The sequence below is a fragment of the Indicator indicator genome, unplaced genomic scaffold, assembly GCF_027791375.1.
Source record: "Indicator indicator isolate 239-I01 unplaced genomic scaffold, UM_Iind_1.1 iindUn_scaffold_159, whole genome shotgun sequence".
NCBI lineage: Eukaryota > Metazoa > Chordata > Aves > Piciformes > Indicatoridae > Indicator > Indicator indicator.
Genome location: NW_026539252.1, coordinates 34132 through 59936, shown reverse-complemented (window position 1 = coordinate 59936; position 25805 = coordinate 34132). Strand labels below are relative to the sequence as shown.

General features: G+C 56.9%; 2 protein-coding genes across 2 annotated transcripts; one reads left to right on the top strand and one right to left on the bottom strand.

Annotated features, from left to right (window-relative positions):
• Positions 1–1134: 1134 nt before the first annotated feature.
• Positions 1135–9978, top strand: TCEA2 (transcription elongation factor A2). The gene is made up of 10 exons (XM_054398878.1): positions 1135–1185; positions 3916–3978; positions 5087–5192; positions 6280–6370; positions 6488–6621; positions 7287–7343; positions 7911–8065; positions 8384–8530; positions 9200–9271; positions 9913–9978. The coding sequence occupies exons 1-10, from the start codon at positions 1165–1167 to the stop codon at positions 9919–9921; spliced, it is 855 nt and encodes a 284-aa protein (XP_054254853.1). The 5' UTR covers positions 1135–1164; the 3' UTR covers positions 9922–9978.
• A 4389-nt stretch (positions 9979–14367) lies between these two features.
• Positions 14368–19172, bottom strand: RGS19 (regulator of G protein signaling 19). The gene is made up of 4 exons (XM_054398877.1): positions 19072–19172; positions 16998–17072; positions 15671–15905; positions 14368–14556 (listed from the first exon to the last, which is right to left on the bottom strand). The coding sequence occupies exons 1-4, from the start codon at positions 19170–19172 to the stop codon at positions 14368–14370; spliced, it is 600 nt and encodes a 199-aa protein (XP_054254852.1).
• Positions 19173–25805: the final 6633 nt, after the last annotated feature.

The window sequence follows — 25805 nt, the reverse complement described above, 5'->3', positions numbered from 1 at the left end:
AAGTGGGCCCCACCTGTGTTATGGGATAGGTTATAAGGGCAGAGATCTCACTCCCTTTCAGTGTCTGGGGATCAGCAGCACTCAGGCTTCCATGATGCAGAGCCACCCAAACCACAGCTTGGTGAGCTCCTGTAGGGGGTTCCCTGCAGAATGGGTCAGCCTTCACCAGGCTGAGGAAGAGGCTCAGCTGCTGGTGCCTTCAGGCAGCACTGAGGGTGGGAGATCATGGGAGCTGTGGTAGGAGGATCCCTCTGTGCTCTGGAACTGGGCTGTCATGGTGAGGTTTTTTTAAAATATCATTCTATCTTTAGTATCTTCATCAACAGTCTGGAGCTTTATTTGATCTCATTATCATTGATCTGGATAAGGTGATTGAAGTACACTCAGTAAAGCTGCCAGCAGCACCAAGCTGGGAGGGAGACTTGATCAGCTGGAGTGTAGGAAGGCTCTACAAAGGCCCCAGCTCAAATCTTCGGTTTGGTTTTGGGCCACTGACTCCAAGAAGGACACTGAGGAGCTGGAGCAAGTCCAGAGAAGGGCAGGGAAGCTGGTGAAGGGTGTGGAGAACAGGGCTGAGGAGGGGCAGCTGAAGTGCTAAGCCTGCAGAAAACGAAACCGAGGGGAGACCTGAAAGGAAGCAGAAGCCAGGTCGGGATTGGTCTCTTCTCCCAAGTCACAAATGAAAGGACAAGAGGACAAGTCGCCCCAGGGGAGGTTTAGGTGGGACATGAGAAACAATTTCTTCCCCTTGAGTGTTGTCAAGGGCTGGCCTAGGCTGCTTGGGGCAGTCCCCATCCCTGGAGGGGTTTCCAAGCCGTGGGGCTGTAGTGGTGAGGGACACGGCCAGGGGTGCGGCCATGACTGTGCCTACAACCCCCACAGTGCCCCGGGGCAGGGCGGGCTGCGCGGTGCACGCCGGGAGCTGCAGTCCCTCCGCAGGGCACCGCGGCGGGGAGAGGAGAGCGGGCGCCGGGAGGACTACAAATCCCATCGTGCCTTGCGCGCCGCCCGCCCGGACTGCGGTACCGGGATTGTGGTGGGCACCGGTTAACCGCCGCCACCTGCCCCCCGGCTCCGTCCGGCCTCCCGGGACCGGCTGCCCTGGGGAACGTCGCGATGGGTGGGGAGGAGGAGATCGTGCGTATTGCCAGGCGGCTGGACAAGATGGTGGCCAAGAAGAGCGCGGTGAGTGCAGGCAGCCGGGTCCCCCCGGCAGCCCGGTTTGGGGTGAGCAGGGGACTCTACCTTCTCCGATTTTTGTCCCAGCGGACGGGGCCTCCCTCTCCGCGAGTCCCCCGTCCTCGCTGCCTTGCTGTTGAGTCCTCCGCTTCTACCTCAGTGCCCGTTGTGAGAGGACCTCCCTCTTCCCCAACCCCCATTTTGGGGTGTTCCTCTGTGCAGCCCTTATCATGGTGGAGCAGAAGCCTCTCCCACATCGGGGTGGGCTTCCCACCCCCTGACCTGGTTGCACTGGGGTGGTCTTCCTCTCTGTTCCCTATCCATTGAGGGATCCATCCTGTTCCATCCCACTGCCTGTTATTGAGGGGGGCGGCTCCATATTTCCCACTTAAGATGCTGGGGGAGCCCCTCCAACCCAGACTGTGCCCCCCGTCCCAGACCTCATGGACCCACAGCTCAGCACCCTGGGGCTGTCTTCTGCTCCCTGCTGGGGTGTCCCCCTCCCAGAGAGCACCCTCAGCACCTTGGGGCTCACCCAGTGCTCCCTATTGGGGTGTCCTCTTCCCTGCTGCATTGTGTCTCTCCTAGGGAGCATGCTCAGCCCTTCTCCCCAGTCCCCTTGGGAAGGGAGATCCTTAAGCATCCCCCGAGCCTGAAGCTCTCTTGTGCCCTCAGGTACAGCTCCAGTGCTTCATTATTTGCTTCCTGCATCCCCCGTCCCATGCAAACACCACTTTTGCTCTTTCTCATGAGGTCTTTGGAGTGTGGAGGGCTGGGCTCGCTGCTCTCTGCAGCTGGAGGTCGTGCAGGGTGTGATTGGTGTGACTAGGGGACAGGAGCAGGTGCTTCCTGCAGTTCCAAGGCAGTTGGTGCCTTTGCAAATCCAAACATCCTCACACAGCAAACCGGGCTGTGTGAGGGAGGTAGGCTGTGCACCAGTGCTTGTGGGGAGGGAGAAGGCTTTGGGGCTGGGGAAGGCTGTGGGGAGTGGGAGGTGATGGGTGAAGAGGGGAAGGGGATAGGGGGATGTGGGCTTTGGGTGCTGAAGGTGTGGATGCTGTGCTGGCTCTGCCAGCTGTGGATAGGGCTGAGCCCTGGCACTGGTGTAGCTGTTGCAACTACCCAGGGAAGTGTTGTGTTTTTTTTTTTTTTTTTTTTGAGGAGCGGGGTCTAAACCACAGCCTGTGATGTCTGTTCCCGTTGATGGCAGGTTTTCAACACCACTGTTGAAAATAGGAAAGGAGCAACTTTGCAGAATTTGCTTCCAAGCTTCCCTAGGAAAGAGGCAGCTTCTTACATGAGGGTATGGAATGTTTCCTCTCGGTTGGCATTTCGTGTGGGGCTGAACCATAGAGTGTTTGTTGTATGCTGGCTCATCTGCAAACTCTTCCTGAAGGATAGGTGCCTGGAGTAGCTGTTTTGTTCTAGTTCTTTTTTTTTTTAATTTTTTTAACCTGGATCTCTCCCCCCTGATTTGCTGCCACTAGGCCAAGTGGCTCCGTGTCTGATAACGGAGGCAGGAACCACCCAGCCGGGTTGTATGTTAAGGGCTGGATTTAATGGAGTCCATTTGGCTGTTAGAGGAACAGAGAGGTGTGAAACTGCCTGAGTGGGAAGTTGCTTGTTCTGGGTACGGTAATGTGTGGTTTCACCTGGTGTGAGTTGCTTGTGTGCATGCTGAAAGCTTTGACTCTGCTTTGATTTGGCTTTTGCAGCATCTATATTGTAGGGTGGCAGCTGGATGGCTTCCTGCAGTGTGTCAGAAGTGGCCCGTGTGTGTAGAGAGGAGGAGGAGGAGGAGAGGTCAGATCAGGCTGCTTTGCTTCCCTACAGCCTTAGGCTTTGTAGGTTTAGTGCTGCAAACAGGCTTTGGAGTGGTTGGTGTTTTAAACGAGCTGTTCAGTGTGAACACTGGAAGGCCTTGTTTGGCCCAAGGGGGATGGGAGCAAAGAGTCAGCTGAATGGAGGAGGCACTCCAGGCTGTCATCTGCTGAGTGCTTCTGAGGGCAGGCTTGGCTGATGCTTCTGTCCCTGCCATTGCTCTGGGTGACTACTAATTTGAGGTGTCTACAGATTGCCCAGTCAGAGATGTTTTTTTTTTTTCCTGGGATGCAGAACTGATGCAAGGAAACTTCATCTCATGAACTTCAGGTGGTCAGCCCTTCAGCATCACTGCTTGGTGGCTTTGCTCCTGCTGCCAGCTCTTGTCCTGAGCAAAGCTGGGTGTTAATAGGAAAACTAAGGAACAGCTACATTAAGTTTCATGCTGTAGAAAAAGGAAATTTAGCTCTGGACAGAGCTTCTGAGCTGTAGGTGGATGACTGAAACTCTTGCAACTCAACTGTTTTTGTGAGCTGATATCATTAATCAGAGCCCTCAAAATAGTGGCTTGGAAAGTAGAAGTACTCCTGGAAGCCAGGTAGTGTGCTGAGGGAACAGTTGTGATTCCAAGTGTGGTTTTCAGGTGTTAAAAATGCCAGGTAAGGAGAATATGCCAATGCTGTACCATCCACCAGCAAGGATCTGTAGTGCTCCAATGTTCTTCTGGTTTGCCTCTTCCAGTACCTCAGGTGCTTCCAGACTGTCCAGAGCAGCAATCCCAGCAGTAATCCTGCTGGATTTAAGGAGTGCCTTGTTGGTATTTTTCCTTTTGAATTCAACTTTCTGAATTCCCAAGCTGCTGCATTTCTTGATTGAAAGCTGAGGCTCTGCCTCTGTTTCTCTTTCCCTCTGCAGGAAGGTGCAATGGATTTACTGAAAGAGCTAAAAAGTATGCCTATGACTTTGGATTTGCTGCAGGTGAGTTGCAAAGTTTGGGTGCAAAGCTGACAGCTACATCGGGATGAGTCCAAAATGTTGTCTGTTTCCCTTCTTTCTTTACTCAAAGCATCAAAATAAGCAGTAAATCCAGTACATGGCACTGAACAGGGCTTTGGCAGTGAAATAGCTCTGGGCCACCAGGTGCTGCCTGCAGCTTGTGCAGAGTTGATGAGGCAAATGTGGGTGACTGCTCAGATCCTTTCTTGAAACCTAAGAAGAGCAAAGAGCAGATTAAAGTAGCAAAGACAAAGGGCAGCCCTGGAGAAGTTCTTCAGGTGTTTGTATGGGTTCAGGACACTGGGGAGGTGTGAACAGAGTTAGCGTTCAGAGATCAAGAGAAGAAACTTTAACTTGCGCTTTGAGCTTGAATGTCACTTCCAGGTGTGGAGAAGAGGTGTTCGTGGGAAGTGAATGTCTTGGTTCTGATCAGTTTGAGGAAGCTGCCAAGCAGAGAAAGACCTGGCTGAGAATAAATTAGTGTGTACCCAGGTGGCCAAGCAGGCCACCAGCATCCTGGCCTGGATCAGCAATGCTGTGGCCAGCAGGAGCAGGGCAGGGATTGTGCCCCCTGTACTGGGCACTGCTGAGGCCACACCTTGAATTCTGGGTTTAGTTTTGGGTCCCTCATTCCAAGAAGGATAATGAGGGGCTGGGATGTGTCCAGAGAAGAGCAATGAAGCTGGGGAAGGGTCTGGAGAACAGGGCTAGTGAGGAGCAGCTGAGGGACCTAGGATTATTCAGGCTGGAGAAAAGGAGGCCAAGGGGAAACCTTCTGGCAGTGGTGGAGACCCCATCCTTGGAGGGGTTTGAAAGCCTCAGAGATGTGGTGCTGAAGGACACAGTTGAGCACCAGGCTTGGTAGAGTTAGAGAATGGTTGGACATGATCTTCAAGGTCTCTTCCAACCAGAACAACTCTGCTGGAAGCATCATCTCATTCTACTGAAGTTCTAAGAAAATAAACAGCCTGCAGGGCCATGGATACTTCACCTCTTGGTCATTGCTTTAAGTCCACCCTGCTTATTTCTGATGTCAGTGAGGAACAGGAGGGATCTGTTCTGAGAGGACTCCTTTGCCCTTCCCTTGCAGTCCACCCGCATTGGGATGTCTGTGAACGCACTGAGGAAGCAGAGCACAGATGAAGAAGTGATAGCTCTGGCCAAATCCCTCATCAAATCTTGGAAGAAGCTTCTAGGTGAGAAAGCCCAAGATGTGCTGTCTCCATTCTCAGGAGAGCTGGGTTTTGATCTAGCAAGTCAGCCTTCACAATTACCCAGGGTCTGTCATATGTCTTCTCCCATGCATTCCCCCAGCTCTGGCTCCTCTTTAGCTAGCTCACCCTTGAAAGAGTGGAGCAGATTCAAAGGAGGCACAAAGATGATCAGAGGGCTGGGGGGACAGGCTGGGAGAGCTGGGGATGTTCAGCCTAGAGAAGAGAAGGCTCCAGGAAGACCTTAGAGCAGCACTCCAGTACCTGAAGGGTCTACAGGAGAGCTGGGAAGGGACTTTTGACAAGGGCTGGGAGTGATAGGATGAGAGGGAATGGATTGAAGCCTGAGGAGGGGACATTTAGACTGGAGATCAGGAAGAAGTTCTTTCCAGAGAGGGTGGTGGGACATTGCAACAGGTTGCCCAGGGAGGGAGTTGAGGCCCCATGCCTGGAGCTATTCAAGGTGAGGCTGGAGAAGGCTGTGAGCAAGCTGCTCTAGTGGAGGATGTCCCTGCTGAGTGCAGGGGGTTGGACAGATGACCTTTGGAGGTCCCTTCCAACCCAAACCATTCTAGGATTCTGTACATGGTCTGCAGCCCAGGGCTCCCCAGATCAGTGTTAGAAGCCCTGCCTGGGGCTGTCATTTCCATGTCAGGGGTGTCTTCGCTAGGCTGAGACGGTTGGGTCAAACTTCTCCTGGAGTGCCTTGAAAGTCCTTTCCAGGGTTGTGTTTTCAGCAGCACTTGGGAATACAACTTCTAGTGTCTCCCAGGTCTGGCCTAGATTGGTGGTGTTGAGTGCTGCTTTTAGTGGTGCTTTAGAGAACTTGATCTAATCTGTCCTCAGCAGTCAGGGTGGCTCTAAAAGGAACTGTTGTGGTGGAGCATGTCTTGTGAGGAAGCTTATCTCCTAGGCAGGGAAGGTGGCTGCTCTGGTTTGGTGAGGAAAGCTTTTGTTTCAATTAGTCTCTACTTAGAGGCAAGCAAAAGGCTGTTGTTTAGTGTGTGCAGGGTTGTAGCATAAAGACCACCTCTGAACCTTCCAGTGTCTGTTTTTCTTCTTTTAAATATAGATGCTTCTGAAGAAAAGAGTGAGGAGAAGAAGAAAAGCCTGTCCTTGCCAACATCTTCCTCAAAGGAGACCAGTAACTCCAGAGACCAAAGGTAATGCTTCCCTTTAACCTGAGCTGATGCTGGGACAGAGGAGTTTTCTTAAAGGATCTTAGAATGACTTAAAGTATTATAGTGAAGATTATTTTTGATCTTTGCAACCTCTTTTAGCTCCAACAAGAGGCAGGAGCCTCCAAAGACTCCAACCACCCCCAAGATCACCACCTTCCCTCCTGCCCCTGTCACCTGCGATGCTGTGCGTAACAAATGCAGAGAGATGCTGACAGCAGCTCTGCAGGCTGATGGTGAGTGCTGGGGGAGGGAAGCCTTGGGCTGCTTCACAGCCTTCTGATGGGCCTCTGCATGTAGGTCAGCACCAGCTCCTCAGAGATGCTCCGCTAGTGCAGCCTTGTCTGAGGATTATTGCTGTCAGCTCAGTGCCACTACTGTTCACCCCTTTGACAAACTAGCTGGAGTGCAGCATTTTTAGCCACTTGCATGTGGACCTGAGGAACCTCATGAAGGGCATTAATGGACCTAAGGAACCTCATGAAGTTCAAAAAGGGCAAGTGCAGGGTGCTGAACCTGAGGAGGAATAATCCCCTGCACCTGTACAGGTGAGGGGGCACCTGCTGGGAAGCAGCTCTGTGGAGAAGGAGCTGGAAGTGCTGGGGGACAACAGCTTGCCCACGAGTCAGCAACCTGCCCTCATGGCCAAGGGGACCAATGGTTCCCTGGGGTGCATGAAGAGGAATGTGGCCAGCAGGGTAAGGGAGGTTCTCTTCCACCTCTGCTCTGCCCTGCTGAGGTCACATCTGGAGCATTGTGCCCAGTTCTGGGTGCTGAGGGGCCTGGAGCAGCTCTGTGAGGAGGGAAGGTTGAGAGCCCTGGGGGCTGCTGAGCCTGGAGAAGACCAGAGAGGACAGTTGTGGTGGGGCATTTCCTCAGTCATTGCCTCTTTCTCTTGCAGATGACTACGTTGCCATCGGTGCTGACTGTGAGCACATAGCAGCCCAGATTGAAGAATATATCCTTGTTGTGGGGGCTTGCTCCAGGGCCAGGGGCTTCATGGAGGACATGACAACCTTCTTCTGCATTGATGTTCTGCTGCAGCTCTGCTTGTCAGGGCTCTTGGGTCCAGTTCTGGCTCTGCTTGGCTGAGCTCCAGCTTGCTAAGGCACCACTACAGAGGGAGCTCAGGGCATAGACTCATAGAATGGGTTGGGTTGGAAGGGACCTTCAAGATCATCCAGTTCCAAACCCCTGCCATAGGCAGGGACACCTCCCACCAGCCCAGGTTGCTCAAGGCCTCATCCAGCCTGGCCTTGAACACCTCCAAGCAGGGGGCATCCATGACCTCCCTGGGCTGCCCAGATGTTTCATCTCAGATGAAGTGCTGAGAGCTGCACCCTGGAGGTGAAGGAACCTGTGGCCATGGCACTTGGGGATGTGGTTTAATAGCCATGGTGGTGTTGGGTTGAAGGTTGCTCTTGATGATCTCAGAGGCCTTTTCCAACCCAAACAATTCTGTGAGGGGTGTGGAAAGCTCTTGGAGGGCCCTGTGCTGGCTGCAGGCTCCTTGACTGCCCCCTACGCATCTACCAGGACGTGAAGAACACCGACATGAAGTACAAGAACCGCGTGAGGAGCCGCATCTCCAACCTGAAGGACTCCAAGAACCCTGAGCTGAAGAAGAATGTCCTGTGTGGGGCCATCACCCCTGAGCAGATTGCAGTGATGACCTCAGAGGTGAGCAGGCCTGAGCAGCTGGCTTTGCCCACGTCCTGTGGGGTTCTGCTTGAAGCAAGGAGCTGCTTTGCTGCTGGGCTTGCAGCTTTCTCAGCAGCTGCTTCCAGAGCTGTGTGGGGAGGGAGCTAGCAGTGGGGTTTGCAATGTGGAGAGTAGTCTTTGGGCTGTCAGATCATCCTGGTGGCCTCAACAGAAGCCAGAAAATGGCCATGGAAGGTTTTCTCTTTGTACCCATCTGTCAAACCTGTTGGCTCTCTGCACTGCAGTGGGTGTTCTGGTGCCACAGATGGCATCTTACTGCTTTGCCTTTTTTGCAAGGAAATGGCCAGTAATGAGCTGAAAGAGATCAGGAAAGCCATGACCAAGGAAGCCATCAGAGAGCATCAGATGGCCAAGACAGGAGGGACTCAGACTGACCTCTTCACCTGTGGCAAATGCAAGAAGAAGAACTGCACCTACACCCAGGTTAGTCCTGCTGCTCCTGCACTGCTGACACCTGCACAGGACATGATCTGCCACAGTCACAGCCTCCTGCTGCTCTGACAGCCTCTGCAGCACAGCACAGGTTTGGCCACTGCTGGAGGCAACCTTTTTCGTACACTTGAAGCTTTCTAAGAGGTGCTGCTTTGGCACCAGGATTTTTCAGATGTTTCCTTGGGCCTTGTGTGACTTTTCTTGGCTCCTTGGTATGAGAGCAGGAGTTGTGCAGCACCAGGGAAGCATTCACATCCCAGCAGTGCTGCTTGCTGTGTGGCTTGGGAATGCTGCATGTAGAAAGAAGGTGCTGGGAATTCAGACAAAGGAATGGGAAGTGTTGAAGAGAGACTCCTTTTACAGGGAAGCTCCTTTTGCCCTCTCTAGCCTCAGTCTCTCACAATATCACAGAATGGTAGGGGTTGGAAAGGACCTCTGGAGGTGGAGCCCAACCCCCCTGCCAAGGCAAGGTCACCTAGAGAGGGTCACACAGGAACAGGAGAAGGAGACTCCACCACCTCTCTGGGCAGCCTGTTCCAGTGCTCCAGCACCCTGCAGTTAAAGGAGTTCTTTTCCCTGGTGTGTGCCAGTGTGACCCCAGGCACAGGTTGCTGCTGTGCTCCTTGTGCCAGGCTCTGCTCACCTCCCTGTGCCCCCCAGGTGCAGACCCGCAGCTCGGACGAGCCCATGACCACCTTCGTCGTGTGCAACGAGTGTGGCAACCGCTGGAAGGTAGCTCCCCGAGGCTCTTTGTTACTGCCACTCAGGGCTCTCCCTGGCAGCTGCCCCAGCCATGCTGCAGGGCAAGAAATTGTTCCTCATGTCCAGCATAAACCTCCCTTGAGGCAACTTGAGGCCATTTCCTCTTGTCCTGTCTCTTCTTCCTGGGGAGAAGAGACCAACCCCCACCTGGCTCCAACCTACTTTCAGGGAGCTGTGGAGAGCCAGAAAGTCTCCCCTCAGCCTCCTTCTCTCCAGGCTGACCACCCCCAGCTCCCTCAGCTGCTCCTCCCCAGCCCTTGCCCAACTTTGTTATCCTTTTCTGGACCTGCTGCAGCCCTTCAATATCCTTCCTGGAGTGAGGGACCCAAAAACTGAACTTGGGATTCAAGGTGTGGCCTCCCAAGTGCCCAGCATGGGGTTGACAATCCCTGTCCTGCTCTTGCTGGCCACAGCATTGCTGATCCAGGCCAGGATGCTGGTGGCCCTCTTGGCAACGGTTTGCCCAGGTGGCTGACTCCAAGCCCTTGCCAGCTTCAGAACACAGACCCAGCATTGGATCACTGACTCCTTGTAGGCAGCAGGGGCATGCCCCACAGCTCCCCTTGGCTCTGAGGCTTCTCTAACAGGGTCTAATCTCCCTTCTCTTGCAGTTCTGCTGACATGTGCCATGGCCTGAGAGCAGCCACCAAGGGCAGAGCAGAGCATCACCTCCAGCTGCCACCTGCCCACTGCAGTTGTCTTTTGTGTCCCAAGTGAGTTTTGCCATTGTCACACATGCTGAGCCAAGGGGCTGTGGGGAGGCCTCAAGGGGAGAAGCCTCAGCTGAGGGCAGTTGGCAGGAGAGCTCACTGAACACAGTCCTCTTCTCATCCATACCACTATGGTCACTTCTTTTCTTCCAGACTAATATTAAACATTTTTGTCAGTTTCTGACTTTTATTTGACCCCTGTGTGTGCAGCATTTTGGGTTTGGGGAGCTTGGCAGGTGGTCAGTGGCCAACTGGATGAGGACTGAGCAGTGCTGGGACCAGCAATAAGTGAGAAGTCTCTTGTAGATAGACTGTTGGTGCAGGAAGCTGCTTGCTCCTTTTTCAGCTCGGGAGTTGTAAAGTGCTTGGGCCACATCTTGGAGTGGCTGGGTGGGCTGGCCTGGTGGTCCTCACCTGGCTGAGGAGATTAGGGATGGCACACAGCTTTTGGGCACAGGTCAAATGCTGCTTTCCATCTTGGAACCACAGAATTCTTCTGGTTGGAAAAGACTTTTAAAGATCACAGAGTCCAGCCCTTAACCCAGCACTGCCAGGGCACCACCGAACCATGGCCCTCAGCACCACAGCTCGAGGGCTTTGAAACCCCTCCAGGCATGGGGACTCCATCACTGCTCTGGGCAGCCTGGGCCAGGCCTTGACAACCCTCAAGGGGAAGAAATTGTTCCTCATGTCCAACCTAAATCTCCCCTGAGGCAGCTTGAGGCTGCTTCCTCTTGTCCTGCTGTTCATTTCCTGCTGTGAGCTGTGATCAGGGAGGCTCAGGTCAGTCATAAGGAGGATATGGAAGCTTGTTGCTATTCCCATGGCTGCTCCTCAAGATCTCCTGTTCCTCATGTCCAGCACACAGGGAACTAGGAACAGCTGATCCAGGGAGAAGCCTTCAGTAAAGGTGGTAAACCCACTGGTTGGTGGCAGTGTTCCAATGGAGTCCCAGGCACTTTGCTGCTTGTGTGTCCTCTGCTCTTAGCTGAAAGGCAGCCTGGATTTTCAGAGGACTGGAGAGGCTCAGGAGGATGGGAAATGGTGCAAATCCATGGAACTTTCCAGAGGCATGGAGCTGGAGAAGGTGGGATTGCAGGTATGGATGGGAGCTGTTAGCACTTAGCAGCAGGGATGAGGTTTGAAGCGAAGCTTGGAGCTGGTGCTTGGAAGGGGTGAGATGAAAGGAGCTGGCAGCAAACCAAGCCTCAAATATGCCCCTGGCAGGGAGGCCTGAACGATCAGGCTCTGTCTGGGAGGTAACTACAACTTGCTGGAGGAATTGTCCAACCTCATGACAGCTTTTGGCCTGACCCTTAAAATCCCTCTTCCTTTTCCTAGCCTTTGACTGGGGTGATGCAGGATTTGGGGGTGGTCTGAGTTTGATGCTGCCCTGAAGCAGTCTGTGTGCTGACAAGCAGAGCAGGAGCATTTGCAGCCACATCTCCTGTGGCATCACCATTCCAGAGTGAAACCCAAGTATTTCCACTGGCTTTTCAGCACCCCAGGCAGCAGACATTCACCAGAGACCTCGGAGATGTTCAGAGAGGAGCAAACAGCCACATGAAAGCAGCTGGAAACATGCTTGCAGCCCCTTGGAGGGCTCTGCTCCTCCCCAGGCAAGGATCCCAACAGCATCCTTCTCTCAGGGCTTCACTTGGCAGGGTGCAGCAAAGTCTCCCAGGGAGGAGAAGATTCAGAGATGCTGACAACTCCTTTAAGCCTCCTGTGTCTTGAGGCAAACGAGGTTAGTCAGGCCAGGCTGGGGAGGGAGCAATGTCTTCAGTGAGGCTTCAAAAAGAGCTTCAGGATCTGAAACCAGAGCTGGCCCAGGCCCCCTGGCTTGTGAGTTGTGACTGGGAGCCAGTCAGCCACCAGTTGCTGTTGCTTTTCTTGTACTGCTGCAGTGGGGGCAGCTGAGTGTGGGGGCAGCTTACTGCCCATCCTGAGCTGGCTATGGAGGGGCCCTAGCAGAAGTCGTGTGTTTGAGGACATTTGAGAGGAAGGCCACTGACTAAAGAGGTGTCTCAGAGGTAAAGATGTGCTTAGAAAGTGCTGGGAGTGGGAGGCAATTGAGGTTAACTGGTAGCAGGGGGGACTTCCCTGGGCTGAGAGCTCTGTGGTGGAGGGAGAGGTTCTGACCCCTCTGCTGTGCCACTAGCAGAGACTCACAGAAGGGTGTGGGTGGGAAGGGACCTTTCAAGGTCATCCAGTCCAACCCCCTGCAATCAGCAGGGGACATCTGCAGCTAGAGGTTGCTTAGAACCCCAAACAATCTGACCTGCAATGGAGCCAGGGATGGGGCAGCTCCAACCCCTCTGAGCAACCTGGGCCAGGTTATCACCACCCTCATAAAAATCTCTTCCTTCTCTCTAGTCTGAATCTCCCTCTTTTAGTTTAAACCATCACCCCTTGTCCTGGCACAGCAGGCCCTGCTCTTGAACAGCTTCAGGGCTGCTCAACCACCCAACCTCAAGCTAAAGCCATGTGAGGTATTTCCTTCACTCCCAGAGCAATCCAAGCAAAACCTCCCTGGCACAGGCTGGGGATGCTGGGGGGCAGCAGCCATGTGAGCTTGGCACTCATGGGGGCAAAACCTGCCAACAACAACCAGCTACCACCAATACCAACAATACCAACATTCCTGAGCAGCCAAACTCCTCTGCTCTCCATCAGAAATCCATCTCCTTGATTTGTATCTCCAGCTTGGTGCAGGCCAGGGGAGTTCCTGACATGAGTTTCCACTGGGAAGGGAACATGAAGCTGAAAGAGTTTTTGTTTGGTTAACAAATCTTCAGTAAAAAGAATTCAGGCTCCTTCTTTTGCCTTGGAAAGGGAGAGAGAGGAGATGGGGAAGGGGATAGAGGGAGCGGTAGTTGGAGCCCAGGAGAAGCAAGGATTAGGCTTGGTCTGCTGCAGCAGTGCTGAGCTGGGTGGCAAGACCTTGGTGTTGGCTTCATTTGGACCTTGGCTGCCATAGAGGGCAGAAATATTTTACTTCTGGGCACCAGGGCTCCTTAAATCCCTAGAAATCCCACAGATGTTGTGTGTCTTCCCTGTGACATCTCCCATCCCACACCAGCCTGCTGCTTTGTGCCAGGCTGATCCCAAGGGATGAGGGCAGACCCTTGTGCTTCATCATCCAGCTGGGAGTCTCCACCTCCTGCTGTCCTGGTTCCTGTGGGTTTCTGCAGGAGGGGAATCATTCCTGCACAGGGGCTTGTCCCTTCCCTGAATTCCATCAGCTAAGGATGCTCTGGGCTTGTGGTGATGAGAGGCAGGTAGTGTCCCAAAGCTGGTCCAATGCAGGTGTGTATGGGGGGCACTGGTAGAGGGCATGAGCATATCGTCACAGCCTCAGAGTCCCTTCCACCCCCTAGGGCAGTTTTGGAGATAGAATCTCAGAATGGTTTAGGTTGGAAGGGACCTTAAAGGTCTTCCAGTTCCAACCCCATGCCATGGGCAGGGAGACCTTCCACCAGCCTAGGCTGCTCAAGGCCTCATCCAGCCTGGCCTTGAACCCCTCCAGGGTAGGGGGCAGCCACAATGTCCCTGGGCAACCTCTGCCAGTGTCTCTCTACCCTCACTGGAAAGAATTTCTTCCCACTCTCCATTTTGAGCTGGCAGAGAGGAGACTTAAAGCCCTTGTCCTGTCACTCCCAGCCCCTGTCAAAAGTCCCTCCCCAGCTTTCCTGTATCCCCTTCAGGTACCAGAAAGCTGCTCTAAGGTCTCCCCTTATGAGGAAGCTGAGGCCCCTGTGCTCCATCCAGGCTGACCACTGAAGCCATCAGGAATTGCAGTGAGGGCTGCAGTGCTGCTCCCTGCCCCAGGGGCTGCCTCAAGCAGACAGAGCAGTGTAAACCTGACCAGTTCTTTATGTACAGAGATGCTCCTCCCCACCCACCCCCACCCTCCAGTCAAAGCCAACCCAACCAAAAAAAAAAAAAAGGCATTTAAAATAAAAAGTTAAAAAAAACCCAACAACAATCAACCTCCCCCCACCCCAAAACCAACCCTGACCCAGCCCAGGCTGCAGCAGCTGGGGCTGAGGTGGGACACGGGGACAGTGTCACGTCCCCAGGTGTGGTGGAGAAGGGCTAAAGTGACCTCTTCAAGAAGGGGGTGCAGGGGGAGCCGGGCTCCGGGCGCTCCCCCCGCACAGAGCAGGGGTTCAGTAGTTAAGAGCCAGCCTGGTGTGCTGCCGTGGTGGCACCAGCCCTGGGGACAGTCCTGAAGGGTGGCCCAGCCGTGGCGCTGGTTCCTAGGTAAAAAGCTAAAAAGCCGAGCGGGGCTGGCAGGGAGGGGAGCAGGCTCCCAGCGCTCCCCCGCGGCCGTGCCTGCGCCCGCCCCTGCCCTTAGGACTCGGAGGAGGAGCGGGAGAGGCTGTGGAGCAGGGATTTGTAGATGGCAGAGTTCAGGAAGCGGGGGTAGGAGTCCCTGTGCATCAGGGTGTAGATCTGCAGCTGGGCGTCGTCAAAGGTGTGCGAAGAGGGCTCCTGCATCCTGCGGTTGATCACCTCCCGCACGCGCGAGTCCAGGCTCACCTGCGGGCACACACAGGGCTGCTGAGGCACCTCCCCCTGCCAGCCCCCAGCCCCAGCACCCCTCTGCAACCTCCTCTGGGAAGTGGAGATCAGGTGTCGAATGGTTTTGCTTGGGAGAGATCTTCAAGGTCAGGGAGTCCAAGCCTTACCCCAGCACTGCCAGAGCACATCCAAACCATGGCCCTCAGCACCACAGCTCCACAGATCTGAAACTCCACCACTGCCCTGGGCAGCCTGGGCCAGACCTTCACAACCCTTTGGAGGAAGAAATTGTTCCTCATGTCCAACCTAAACCTGCCCTGGGGCAACTTGAGGCCATAGCATTGGCCATGGCTCATCTTCAACCAGCTGTCAACCAACACCCCCAGCTCCTTTTCCAGTCACTCTGTCCCAAGCCTGGAATCTTCATGGATTTGTGACCCAAGTGGCCTGGTGGAACTTCACCACATTGCTCTCAGCTCGTGGATCCAGTCTGGCCAGATCACTCTCCAGAGCTTTCCCACCCTCCAGCAGATCACTTCTACCCAGCTTGACGTTCCTGCAAACGTACTGAATGTATCCAGACTGAATCAGTCCAGACCACTGATAAAGACACTGAACAGAACTGCCCCAGTTCCCTTGGGGAGCACCACTCGTGACTGGCTGCCCCACGAGGCTTCCCTGTGACCCTTTGCTGGGCACATGGTGCTGGGTTTGGGTGTTTCCACCCTGCAAGCTGGGATGCAGCATCTCCAGCCCACTGGTGCCCTCCTGAGGCTTTGGTCCTGCAGCACAAGCCCTGATCCTGCAGCACAACCCATGGCCCTGCTGCATCCCAGGGCCTTGGGTGCCCAGCGATGCCCTCCCCACCACTTCTCCCATGAAGCACAGCTGTTGCCCTGCCAAACTCTTCCTCACCCACCCAACCTCTGACATGCCACTGCAGCTCTCTCTCTAAAAACACATCCCCCCAGCCCCATTTTTAGCCCAAACCACCTGCAGAAAGCCACGGGAGATGGCACCTGGGGGCATGGTTTAATGGGCAGGGTGGTGGCGTTAGGTTGAAGGTCGCTGACCTCTGAGCTCTCTTCCGCCCCCGGCAGCGCTGTGGCTGTGGGAGGGCTGTGCCGCGTACCTCCTTGGGTGAGAGGATGGAGATGTAGTCCTCGTAGATGATCCTGGCCTTCTCATCGATGCTGTGCTTGTTGCACTCTGCCTTGAGCTCCTCACAGGCCAGCCAGAAGAGCATGTTCTCCTCGCTGTACTCAGTCCTCAAGAACTCCCGGAAGACGTTGCGCCCGGCCGGGCTCTTCATCAGCTTCTCGAAGGACTGTGCCCAGCCACGCACCTCCTCTGGCGTGGGCTTGCTGCTGCCCAGGGCCCAGCAGGGAGAGCAAGGGTTAGACTGGGTGTTAGCAACCAGTTCTGCATCACCAGGCTGCTGCAACACTGCAACAGGTTGCCCGGGGAAGTGGTTGTGACCCCAGCCCCAGAGAGGCTCAGGAGGGCTCTGGGCAGCCTGACCTAGTGGATGATGTCTCTGCTGAGTGCAGGGGAGTTGGACTGGATGAGCTTTGGGGGTCCCTTCCAGCCCAGACCACTCTGTGATTCTGTGAGTGTCATGGTCAGACCAGGAGGAGTGAGAGCTCCCTGCTCTGTCCCCACATGGCTCAGGAGGACCTTGGTCTTGTTGCTGAGGTGTCCCAAAGCATCCCCTGTGCCACACCAAGGCTCATGCTCATCCTCTGCTCATCACAGATGCTTTTGGAGGCTGCTCATGGGATCTGTCTCAGCTCTGCTCAGCCACACTGGAGCATGGACCTGATTTCAGCTGAATTTCTCAGCCTGAGACACATTTTGGCTTTGCACAAACCCTGAAGGAAACAAAAGCCCTTTCCAGGCAGAGCAGCAGCTCCCAGAAGGCTGGAGAGAGACCAACACAGGTCCATTGTCCCTCACAGCTGTGGGTGGGAAGCTGCTGCCCAGCAAACAGCCATTACCTGCTAACCAGGGCAGAAGCAATCATCATTAGGGGCTGATTAGCACCTCTGTCCCCTAACCCTGCTGTGCCAGCCACCATACAGAGCACCCACAGTTGAGCTGGTGTGGGGGGGGTGTCATACCTGTCCCCCAGGGAGTGGGTGCTGGGAGCAGGGTGAGGTTCTGCCCTTTGACATGGCCTGAATGCTGCTGAGGTCCTTTTGTGCCTCAGTTTCCCTTTGCAAGGAGCCCAGGGTGGGGGCAGAGGGCTGCAGCCATAGCTGCAGGCTTCGCATTTCCTGGTGGGAACTGAGCAGATGCCACTGGAAGCAGCTCCAGGGCCACCTTTCCTGAGTCCTGGCACCCCCAATCCTCCTCTGTGTGTGCAGCAGCAGGCAGGCTGTGGGGCTGAGTGCCATGGGAGGTGGCAGTGGGTGCCATGCCATGCTGTGCCATCCCTGAGGTGCTGCTCTGGCACTCACCATGCTTCACAGTTTGGGATGGTCTCCAGTTTGGTCTCCCGGGATGCCCTCCACGCTCGTTCCCGGTCCTCGTTCCTGACAGGGACACAGAAAGGTAGTCAGGGGCATTGGGGGGGTGCACCCAGAGCCCCACCTTGACCCCCTGACCAGCCCTGGCTACTGAACTTCCTCAGTGGGCACCAGCACCCCCCCCACACACACCCAGATCCTCCCCAGCAGCACCCTGGCTCCTTGTGCAACTTTGCTGGCACCATGCAAGGGTTTCCTGCCCCTGGGCACTGCTGTGGCCCTGCTCCACCACCCAGGACGTGTGTCAGGGCCAAGCCAACATGGCCACAGCTGGCAGAGGTCAGTGCTGGTGTGGCCCATGGTGGCAAAGCCATGGTGAACCACAATGAGGCAACAGCAATAAATAAAGAAATAGGGGAGGATGCAGGCCCAGGGCTGTAACCACTGGGGCTCAGCACCATGGAGGACTTGGTCCCTGTGCCACAGAACCAGAGGATGGTGGGGGGCTGGAAGGGATCTCTGGAGGTCAGGGTGTCCAACCCCCCTGCCAGAGCAGAACCACCTAGGGCAGGTCCCACAGGAACACATCCAGACAGGTCATCATCTCCAGCTGGTGACAGCCCCAGGCAGCTGGTGGCCAGGGCAGATGGGGAAATGGAAGGGGCTGGACCCTGCAGCCAGCACTGGTGCAGCACAGGGTGGCAATGCCAGGGCTGAGGGGTGCTGATATCTCTTGTCCCCCCATCCTTTATCCCCAGGGGTTTTGGCAGTGTAAGGGGAGAGCAGCCTCCAGCCAACTTCCCTCAGGCCCTAGAATTTCAGTGCCCAGCCACGACCACAGCTTCCTGCTTGCAACACCATCCTGGCCAACAGTGCCAACTTCTCCCCCTGGCAGCATGGGCGAGCCTGTGGGCACCTCCCTGCCCACAGCAGCCCCAGGGCTTGCTGCCTGCCAGACCCAGAATGGTTGGCACCAGGCACTGCTTGCTCCAGGAGTGGGTTACAGGAAGCATTTCTGTCCTGGCTCTTGCAGAGATGGAAGAGGGACACAGGGAAGGGTGACCCTGGCCATGGCCAAATGCCACCAAGCCCTGGGCAGCATCCAGGAGGAAGGTGTTTGCGACAGGCTGCAAAATGCCACCCTCACTGCCTTGCAGATGTGAGGAGTTGAGATGGGATCAGGCAGAATGGGGCCCAAGGACACAGTGGGGGCTTGCAGAGAGCTGAGGATGTGCTGGGGTCTGCACAGGGCTCAGCTCCATCTTCTGTTGCTCCTCAAGCTCAGCACTCAGTGGCTGTGAAGCCCAAAGCTGCTGCAGAGCCTGAAGCCATCAGCAGTCTCAGAGTGGGTCAAGGGTGAGGATGGAGGAGAGCAGGCAGGCCCTAGGCTGTCCAGAGGGTAAGGAGCTGAGGATCCCCAGAGAGGATGGGAGATACAGCCCCAGGCAAGCAGCTGCTTCCATCCTTGGCTTTGGGCAGCATGGGGAGGCCAGGGCTGGACTCTGCACCCAGTGTTCCAGGGCAGGGCTGCCCAGGAGGACTCCCATCCACCTCCCACTTTTTTCTCTGTGTATTTCAGAAGGTTTGGCTGATAGGCAGGAGTTAGGTGCACCAGGGCTCGGCTTGGGTTCCCCAGGCTCCCCATCAGGGAAAGATCAACTCATGGCACTGCAGATGTTTATCTGCTCCATCATTTGCCCCTTCCTGACCACAGCAAAGCAGCTCTTCTGCTCTCAGCTTCCAACCAACACAAGCACACAAGTGGCCCAGAGGCTTGGCCTGGGGCCAGCTCCATCCCAGCCACCCTCCAGCATCCACCCACTGTCCTTGGGCAGCACTGAAGGGCTGTGGAGCACCCAGGGGTGGGGGATGCTGAGGGACCCTAGCTCCCTTAAACCAGCAGCAGCTGTGTCCAAGAACTAGGTGCTGCATGAAGCATGGAGGACCAGCAACATGTGGGCACCTCCCTCGCTTCTGGGACCTTTGCCTCCTGGAGAGCTGGGTGGGGGCCGCTCAGCAGCCCCGGGGGAGCCCTGGGCTGGGGTGCTGGGGGGCTGGGACATACCATGAGCAGCTGCAGCAGCAGCACCAGCAGAAGCAGCAGGCGTTGGGGCGCTGGTTGCTGGCAGGGGGCACTGTGCTCGGAGAAGTCTCATGCCGGGACATCGGAAGGGAGGTCTCTGCGGCGGCGGGTCCTGCGTGCTGAGGGCAGGAGGGGCAGGGAGCAGGTGAGCAGGACGCTGAGGAGCAGCCCCCGCCCCGCGCAGCCGAACGAGGGACCCCTTGGGCAGCGACCTGCTGTGACTTGCCTTTGGCTCCCCTTTGCCACCTTGGCCCCCAGCCAGCCCCAGACGGTCACCAGCTCACCTGCGTCCCAGCCTCATACACGGAGGGAGGGGTTGGGTGGTGCCTTGGGGGCTCCTCCGCTGCTCTCCACCGCTGCCAGCCCGCGGGTGAGCCGTGCCCAGACCCCCCGGCTAAGGTCCCTGCCGCCTGCTGGATGGAGCCTGTGGGGAGGGAGAGCAGCAGAGCCCTGTCAGCCCCACAGAGAGACCCCCAGCTCTGAGAGGCTCCATGCCTGGGAAAGCCTCCTGCAAGGGGCAAGCTGGGGCATGGCTGAGGAGGGGTGCAAGAATAGGGAGGAAGGAAAGGGGGAACAGGGTGGTGGACACTGCCTGCCCCAAGCTTAGGATCACAGAAGGGTTTGAGGTGGGAGAGACCTTGAAGATCATCCAGTCCAAGCCTTAACCCAGCACTGCCAGGGCACCACTAAACCATGGCCCTCACAGAATCACCCAGGCTGGAAGAGACCTCCAGGATCATCAAGTCCAACAGATCATGCAACCCTATCTAATCAGCCAGACCATGGCACTAAGGGCCTCATTCAGGCTTTTCTTTAACACCTCCAGGGATGCTGACCCCACCACCTCCCTGGGCAGCAGCACCACATCTCCACAGCTCTGCAACCCCTCCAGGGATGGGGACTCCACCATTGCCATGGGCAGCCTGGGCCAGGCCTTGACAGCTCTCAGGGGGAAGAAATTGTTCCTCACGTCCAACCTAAATGGCAACTTGAGGCCATTTCCTCTTGTCCTATGGGAGAAGAGACCAAGCCCCACCTGGCTCCAGCCTCCTCTCAGGGAGCTGTAGAGAGCCAGAAGGTCTCCCCTCAGCCTCCTTTTCTGCAGGCTGAACAACCCCAGGTCCTTCAGCAGCTCCTCAGAAGGGACCCAGGACCTCCTCCCACACTTTGGCAGCAGGGGGACCAGGCAGGGTGGGGGTGTCAGCACCAGCCCCGTGCACCCCTGGCCATGCCCCGAGCCATGAGGAAGCTCAGCCAGACCCCAGTGGTGGCTTTGGGCCCGGGATGGGGAAGTCAGAGCTGCTCACACCATCATGTGAGTGGAAGGAAACAGGGCAGGAGGGGGAAGCTGTCACAGCTCCCAGCACTGAGCCATAGCTCCCCACAGGCCAAACACTGGCCCAGTCCTGTCCCTGCTACTTGCCTGTCCCAGCCTGGAGCTGGGATGCTCCTGGGCAGGAGTGGTGCCAGGATGGTGGGCAGGATCTGGGCACAGCCAGCTCTGTCTCCCTGTGCCCTGCTGAGGGTAGGTGGCAGCAATCATGACCCTTCCTCTGCCAGAAGGGAGGGATGGGAGTGGGGACAACAGGCAGGAACAGCCCCCAGCCCCCTCAGCCCCAGCATCCCTGTCTTAGAGTCACAGAACCAGAACTGGTGAGGTTGGGAAAGACCTTTGAGATCACCAAGCCCAGCTGCTCCCCTGGAGCTCATAACCCCACCACTGCTAAGCTTCTGCCACCAAACCATGCCTCTCAGCCCCACATTCCCTTCCAGGCATAGTTACTCCACCTCCTCCCTGGGCAGCCTGTGCCAGGGCTTGAGAACCCCTTCTGAGAAGAAATTCTTCCTAATACCCAACCTGAACCTCCCTTGGCACAGCTTTGAGGTCTGGAGCTGCTCCAGGTCTCATCACCTCAGGTCTGAGTCCCCACACAGACTCAACAAGTGGGATGGAGCTGGGGTGCCAGACCCAGCTGGGGACAGGGCTGTCCCCAAGGGTGAAGTGCCCCTGTCCCCAGCTCAGCCATAGCCTGGCAGCACCTCCCAGGAGCTCCTTGCCCAGGCCCTGGCAAATCCTCCTGCTGGCTGCCATCGCTCCTGCAGCAACGAAAAAGGAGAGAGTCTGTCTCTGGCTCCCAATTGTCCCTATTTATAGCCCTGGCAGGGTGGCTGTGACCTTGTCACCCAGCTGGGCAGCAGGCTCTGCTCCCTCCTGTGCCATGCTGCCCTCAGGTCCACTTAACCCCCCACTTTTTTCCCCTTTCCTCTCCTTCCCTGATCACACCATCTCCTGCCCCTTGTGCCCACTCTTCCCCCTGCCCATCCCTAGTGACATCCTGCTGCCAAGCCAGCTTGTTCCACAGTGCCACAACCACACACTGCTGAGCCCAGAGCTCCTGGCACTAATGGCAGCAGGCAGTGCGGAGGCTTTGGGAATGGGGTGGGCAGGAGGAAAATGTGAAGTTTGGGAATGCCCTGCTCCCTCCCAGCCCCCCCAAAGCAAAGGCAGCCCCATGGGGTGTGAGCAGGAGGAGGTGGGGTGGCCAAGGGACAGGGATGTGGGGACAGCCTGGGGTGGCATCACTCCAGGGGGGCTCCCAGGCACTTCTGCTGCTGGTGCTTGAGCTTGGCCAGAGCAGATCCAAAAGTGGCTGAGGCCAAACACCCTGGAGAGGCTGGGGAATGGAGTGGCACCCCCAGCAAGGGGCATCCCATTGCCAAGGGATGCACTCAGCACCAACCAGGATCAGCTCTCTGTGGCAGCCATCCAGGGTCACCTGAACTGCACCAAGAGCACAAGGAGGAGATGTGGGGCTGCAGAGGGCCCCATAGCACTCAGAGGCAATGCTGCTGTGCTCCACATTGCCACCACAGACAATGCCAGCACAACCCAGACTGGCAGCAAAAAGCAGTGCCCAGCAGGCTCCAGACTGACACTGAGAGGCCATGCCAGCCCAATCCAGACTGGCACTGAAGGGCAATGCCAGCAAGCTCTGGATTTGCAAGGCTCATTTCACCCCTCTGCACCCCTTAAAACCCACATAGCCCCCCCAGACCGCCACACCAGTGGGGCCCATGTGCCATGGGGCTCTTTCAAGCTGGGCACTGATGCCAGTGGATAAGGAAGTGCCCATGGGCAGCAGAGGCTGTGAGCAGTGGAGGGAAGAAGGCACACATGTGAAGCTCTGAAAAGAGGAAGGATGACAGAAAGGAGACATTTGCCCAGCAGAGAGAAGAGACACCCCAAAAGCTGCCATCACCCAAACCCCATCAGCTCCCCAAGCATCTCTGTGAGCTGCAGCACCCAGCCTGGAGTCCCTGTGTGCTGGGTGTCCCCAGGTCATGCCAGCTCACATGCCCATGACATCCCCACTGAGCCTGGCACTGCCTTGTCCTCTCCCTGAATGGAGGGGGACTCCTTCATGCCACAACTGGACCAGATGGGGACTGCCCCAAAGGGCTTTTGAAGGGAAATCTTCCCCTTCCACCAAGCTGCTCCTTGCTGGGGCACTGGGTCCCAGCTGCCTCACATGTACCACCCTGTGCCCAGCCCATCCCAGGCAAAGCAGTCATCAAAATCACCCTGTGCCAGCTGCAGTGGGAGATGTGGCATCAGGGTGCCCACGCAGCAAAAGCCACGGTGATGGCAAATACTGGGCACAGGTCTGACATCCCTCCCCACTTCCCATTTCCCTGAGCTGGGCACGATGCCCCCAGCAGCATAGCATCCCTCTCCAGCCACCTCTACCTCTGCAAAGTGGGGCACAACCCCCAGTGTGGGAGCATCCCTGGCACAGCCTCCAGCGTCCCCTCCTGCCTGGCTGGTGGGAGGCCCACGGGAGTGAGGGGAGCTGGTGGTGTGTCCCTACCTGTGGTGTGTCCCTACCTGTGGGCTAGCCATGGTGCGGTGGCGGTGCCAGCCAGGGTGACCCCGGCCGGCTCAGGGGGTGCTTGGTATTGCCAAGGCTGCCAGCTCTGAGGGCAGGGAGATGGGAGAGAAAAGCAGAGAGAAAGAGAAAAGCAAAGTGTCTGAACATCCTCTGACAGGAAAGGGAGTGGTAAGGGAAGTGGCAAAGTCACCCGAAGACCTTTTTTGGGAAAGCCCCAGCTGCTCTCCTCACCACTCTGCCTGCGGCTGGGCACCCCCATGGGCATGCAGTGGGGCAGAGCTAGCTCCACGGGCAGCCAAGCCCAGTCACCCTCCTGCTTCCCACCCCTTCCTTGGATCTGCTGGCTCCCAGAGTTGCAAGAGCAGCCAAGCAGAGCTTCCTGGCTAGGGCAGGCACCAACTAGATGCCAGGTATCTTGGAGATAACTGGGGCACACCAGCACTGGACCACCCCTGTGGCCAAAGAATTGGCCAATGTGGCATCCCTGAGGGATAGCAAGCAGGATTGGTCCCCAAAGTGGCCCCTGGCACCCGGCTGAGGCTGCTTTGATGTGAGCACACTGTGCCCAGGCATGCCCGGGGCTCCAGCGCTGCTTGTGGGGTGAGGACAGCGGCAGCCGGGTGAGCAGCGAGGGTGAGCAGCGAGGGCAGGGAGCCGGTGCCCGGGGCTGGGCTGAGTCAGAGCCTCCCAGCAGCACGGTGGCTGTGATGTGCCAGGCCTGGCTCCCTTGGCTAGGGCTGACTCACTAACAAAGTTGTTTGATTTTTTTTTTTTTTTTAGCCTCTTCAGGAAAAGTGAAAAACCCCAAACAAACCAGAAGAGAGGAGCAAGACCAGACTCCAGCCTCTGGCTCCTTCATTCCCTTTGCCCTTGGCACAGTGGTGGGTAGGGGATACCCAGCCCTGGTCCTGCATCAGAGACCCAAACTGGTTTGTGGTCTTTGCTGGCAGCTGCCCCCACTCTTGGGCAGGTAGAAAAGGGGAGAAGGAGGGAGGGGGGGGGGGGAATGGCAGCACCCCCTGCATGCTCCCCAGGGGCTGCCAGGCTGGGCCAGGCACCCAGTCATGGCACATGTCCATTATCAGCCTGGCCCAGCACCCCACTTGGCACAGCTGCTTCCCTCTCCTTTCCGGGGGACACTGAGCTCTTATCTCCTCTCTTCCCAGCACCCAAGCCCCCACATGGTCAAGTTGCTGCTGTCCTCAACTCCACTCCATCTGGATGGAAACCTCCCTCCCCAATACCCCAAAGTCACCCTCTGCTTTGGCACCTCCTTTTCCTGCTGGCACCCACCCCACCAGCTGACTCTGCTTGCAGGCTCCCAGCAGCACCTTAGTTCCACTCACCTGAACCTCCTTTATTTAGGTGGTTTTCCAGGCTGCCCTTTGCTGCAGCTCAGGGAGCTGGAAGCTGCCAGGATGGAACCATGCTCCTAGGGGCAGCATCCCCAGCTTGCCAGCCTTGGGGTGCCCACCAGCACGGAGGTTATTCTTATCCCCCAGCCATATGACAAGCTCTGCACTTCAGGAGGAGCCTTCCCCTCGTGGTTTATGGTTCAGGAGTGGGAGGGCTGCTTTGCTGCTCATCACAGACACCCACAGGCACCTGTGGATGGACCCTCCCCAGCACAGCTGAGACCCCAGGGAGCTGCACAGGATTTGGCCTCTCTCTATACCTCAGAGGAGCTCCAAACTCCACCACCTGTGAGCGCAGCCACGCTGGACCTGCGCAAGCAGCGCTGAGCAAACCCTGCTCCTCCTTGCTGGACTCTCCAGCTTCCAGCCTCCAGCTCCCATCCTCCTCCCTTCCCTTCTCCCGGGAGCGGCCAGCACCTCCGACCTCTGCCAAATTTGTCTGGCACCAGCCCCTGGGCGCAAGCAGCCACGGGCCAGCCCCGCAGGCAGCCGGGGTGGGTGGGGGGTGACGGGGAGCTGGCACCCCCTGGCACCCCGGCTGCTGGGGTTACCCCGTGGGCAGGCAGCGCCGCCGAGCCCCGCAGCTGCCGGCCGCCCCCGCAGCCTGCCCCAGCCACCTGCCGCTGCGCAGGAAGTTTTAGGAGCTATTTTTAGCCCTGGCTTTTCCACCTCCTTTCAGCAATCTGCTAGAAAAAGACCAAAGAGGTGAGACCTGAGCCCCCCCCTCCCCTCCGCGACTCTGCAGGGATGGGGCTGGGCTCACCCCGGTATGAGCGGCACGGAGGTGCCAGCGGCCCTGGGCTCCGGGCAGGTTGGGCTCCAAGGGTCCCACCAGGACGACGGGGTGGTGGCGATGCCCACGTGGCTGTACCCGGCCGTGTCCTTGCCACCACGACAAGGGAGTGGTGCTGATAATGCCACAGCTGTGCCCCTGCACGTGGTGGTGGCAAGCAGATGCCTCTGGGGGAGATTCTCTGCCCGGCAGTGATTTTCCTATCATCTGGGAAGGCTGGTCCTGGGCATGGGAACTGGGAGATGCTGCAGCATGTCCCAACACCTCCTCAGGCCTTCCACCTCCCCTGCTGGGATGAGGAAGATGCTGAGGACAATGAGAGCAGCCTGAGAGAGGATCTCATGAATGTCTATAAATACTTGAAGGAAGAAGGGGCCAGGCTCTGCTCAGTGGTGCCCTGTGATAGGACACAGGGCCATGGGCACAAACTGGAACTTAGGGAGCTCCACCTCAACATGAGGAGAAACTTCTTCGCCGTATAGGTGACAGAGCCCTGGAGCAGGCTGCCCAGAGAGGCTGTGGGGTCTCCTTCTCTGGAGACTTTCAAGAGCTATCTGGATGCATTCCTGTGTGACCCACCCTGGGTGACCCTGCTCTGGCAGGGGGGTTGGACTCAAT

What these genes read in the sequence shown, in the direction of transcription:
- TCEA2 (XM_054398878.1), top strand. Translation starts at nt 1,165, where the DNA reads ATGGTGGCCAAGAAGAGCGCG. An exon ending in AGTAACTCCAGAGACCAAAG is followed by an intron (nt 6,371 to 6,487) that starts GTAATGCTTCCC and finishes AACCTCTTTTAG; the next exon opens with CTCCAACAAGAGGCAGGAGC. An exon ending in AGCAGCTCTGCAGGCTGATG is followed by an intron (nt 6,622 to 7,286) that starts GTGAGTGCTGGG and finishes TTTCTCTTGCAG; the next exon opens with ATGACTACGTTGCCATCGGT.
- RGS19 (XM_054398877.1), bottom strand. Translation starts at nt 19,172, where the DNA reads ATGTCCCGGCATGAGACTTCTCCGAGCACAGTGCCCCCTGCCAGCAAC. An exon ending in TGCTGCTGCAGCTGCTCATG is followed by an intron (nt 17,073 to 19,071) that starts GTATGTCCCAGC and finishes TGTCCCTGTCAG; the next exon opens with GAACGAGGACCGGGAACGAG. An exon ending in CCATCCTCTCACCCAAGGAG is followed by an intron (nt 14,557 to 15,670) that starts GTACGCGGCACA and finishes GTGTGCCCGCAG; the next exon opens with GTGAGCCTGGACTCGCGCGT.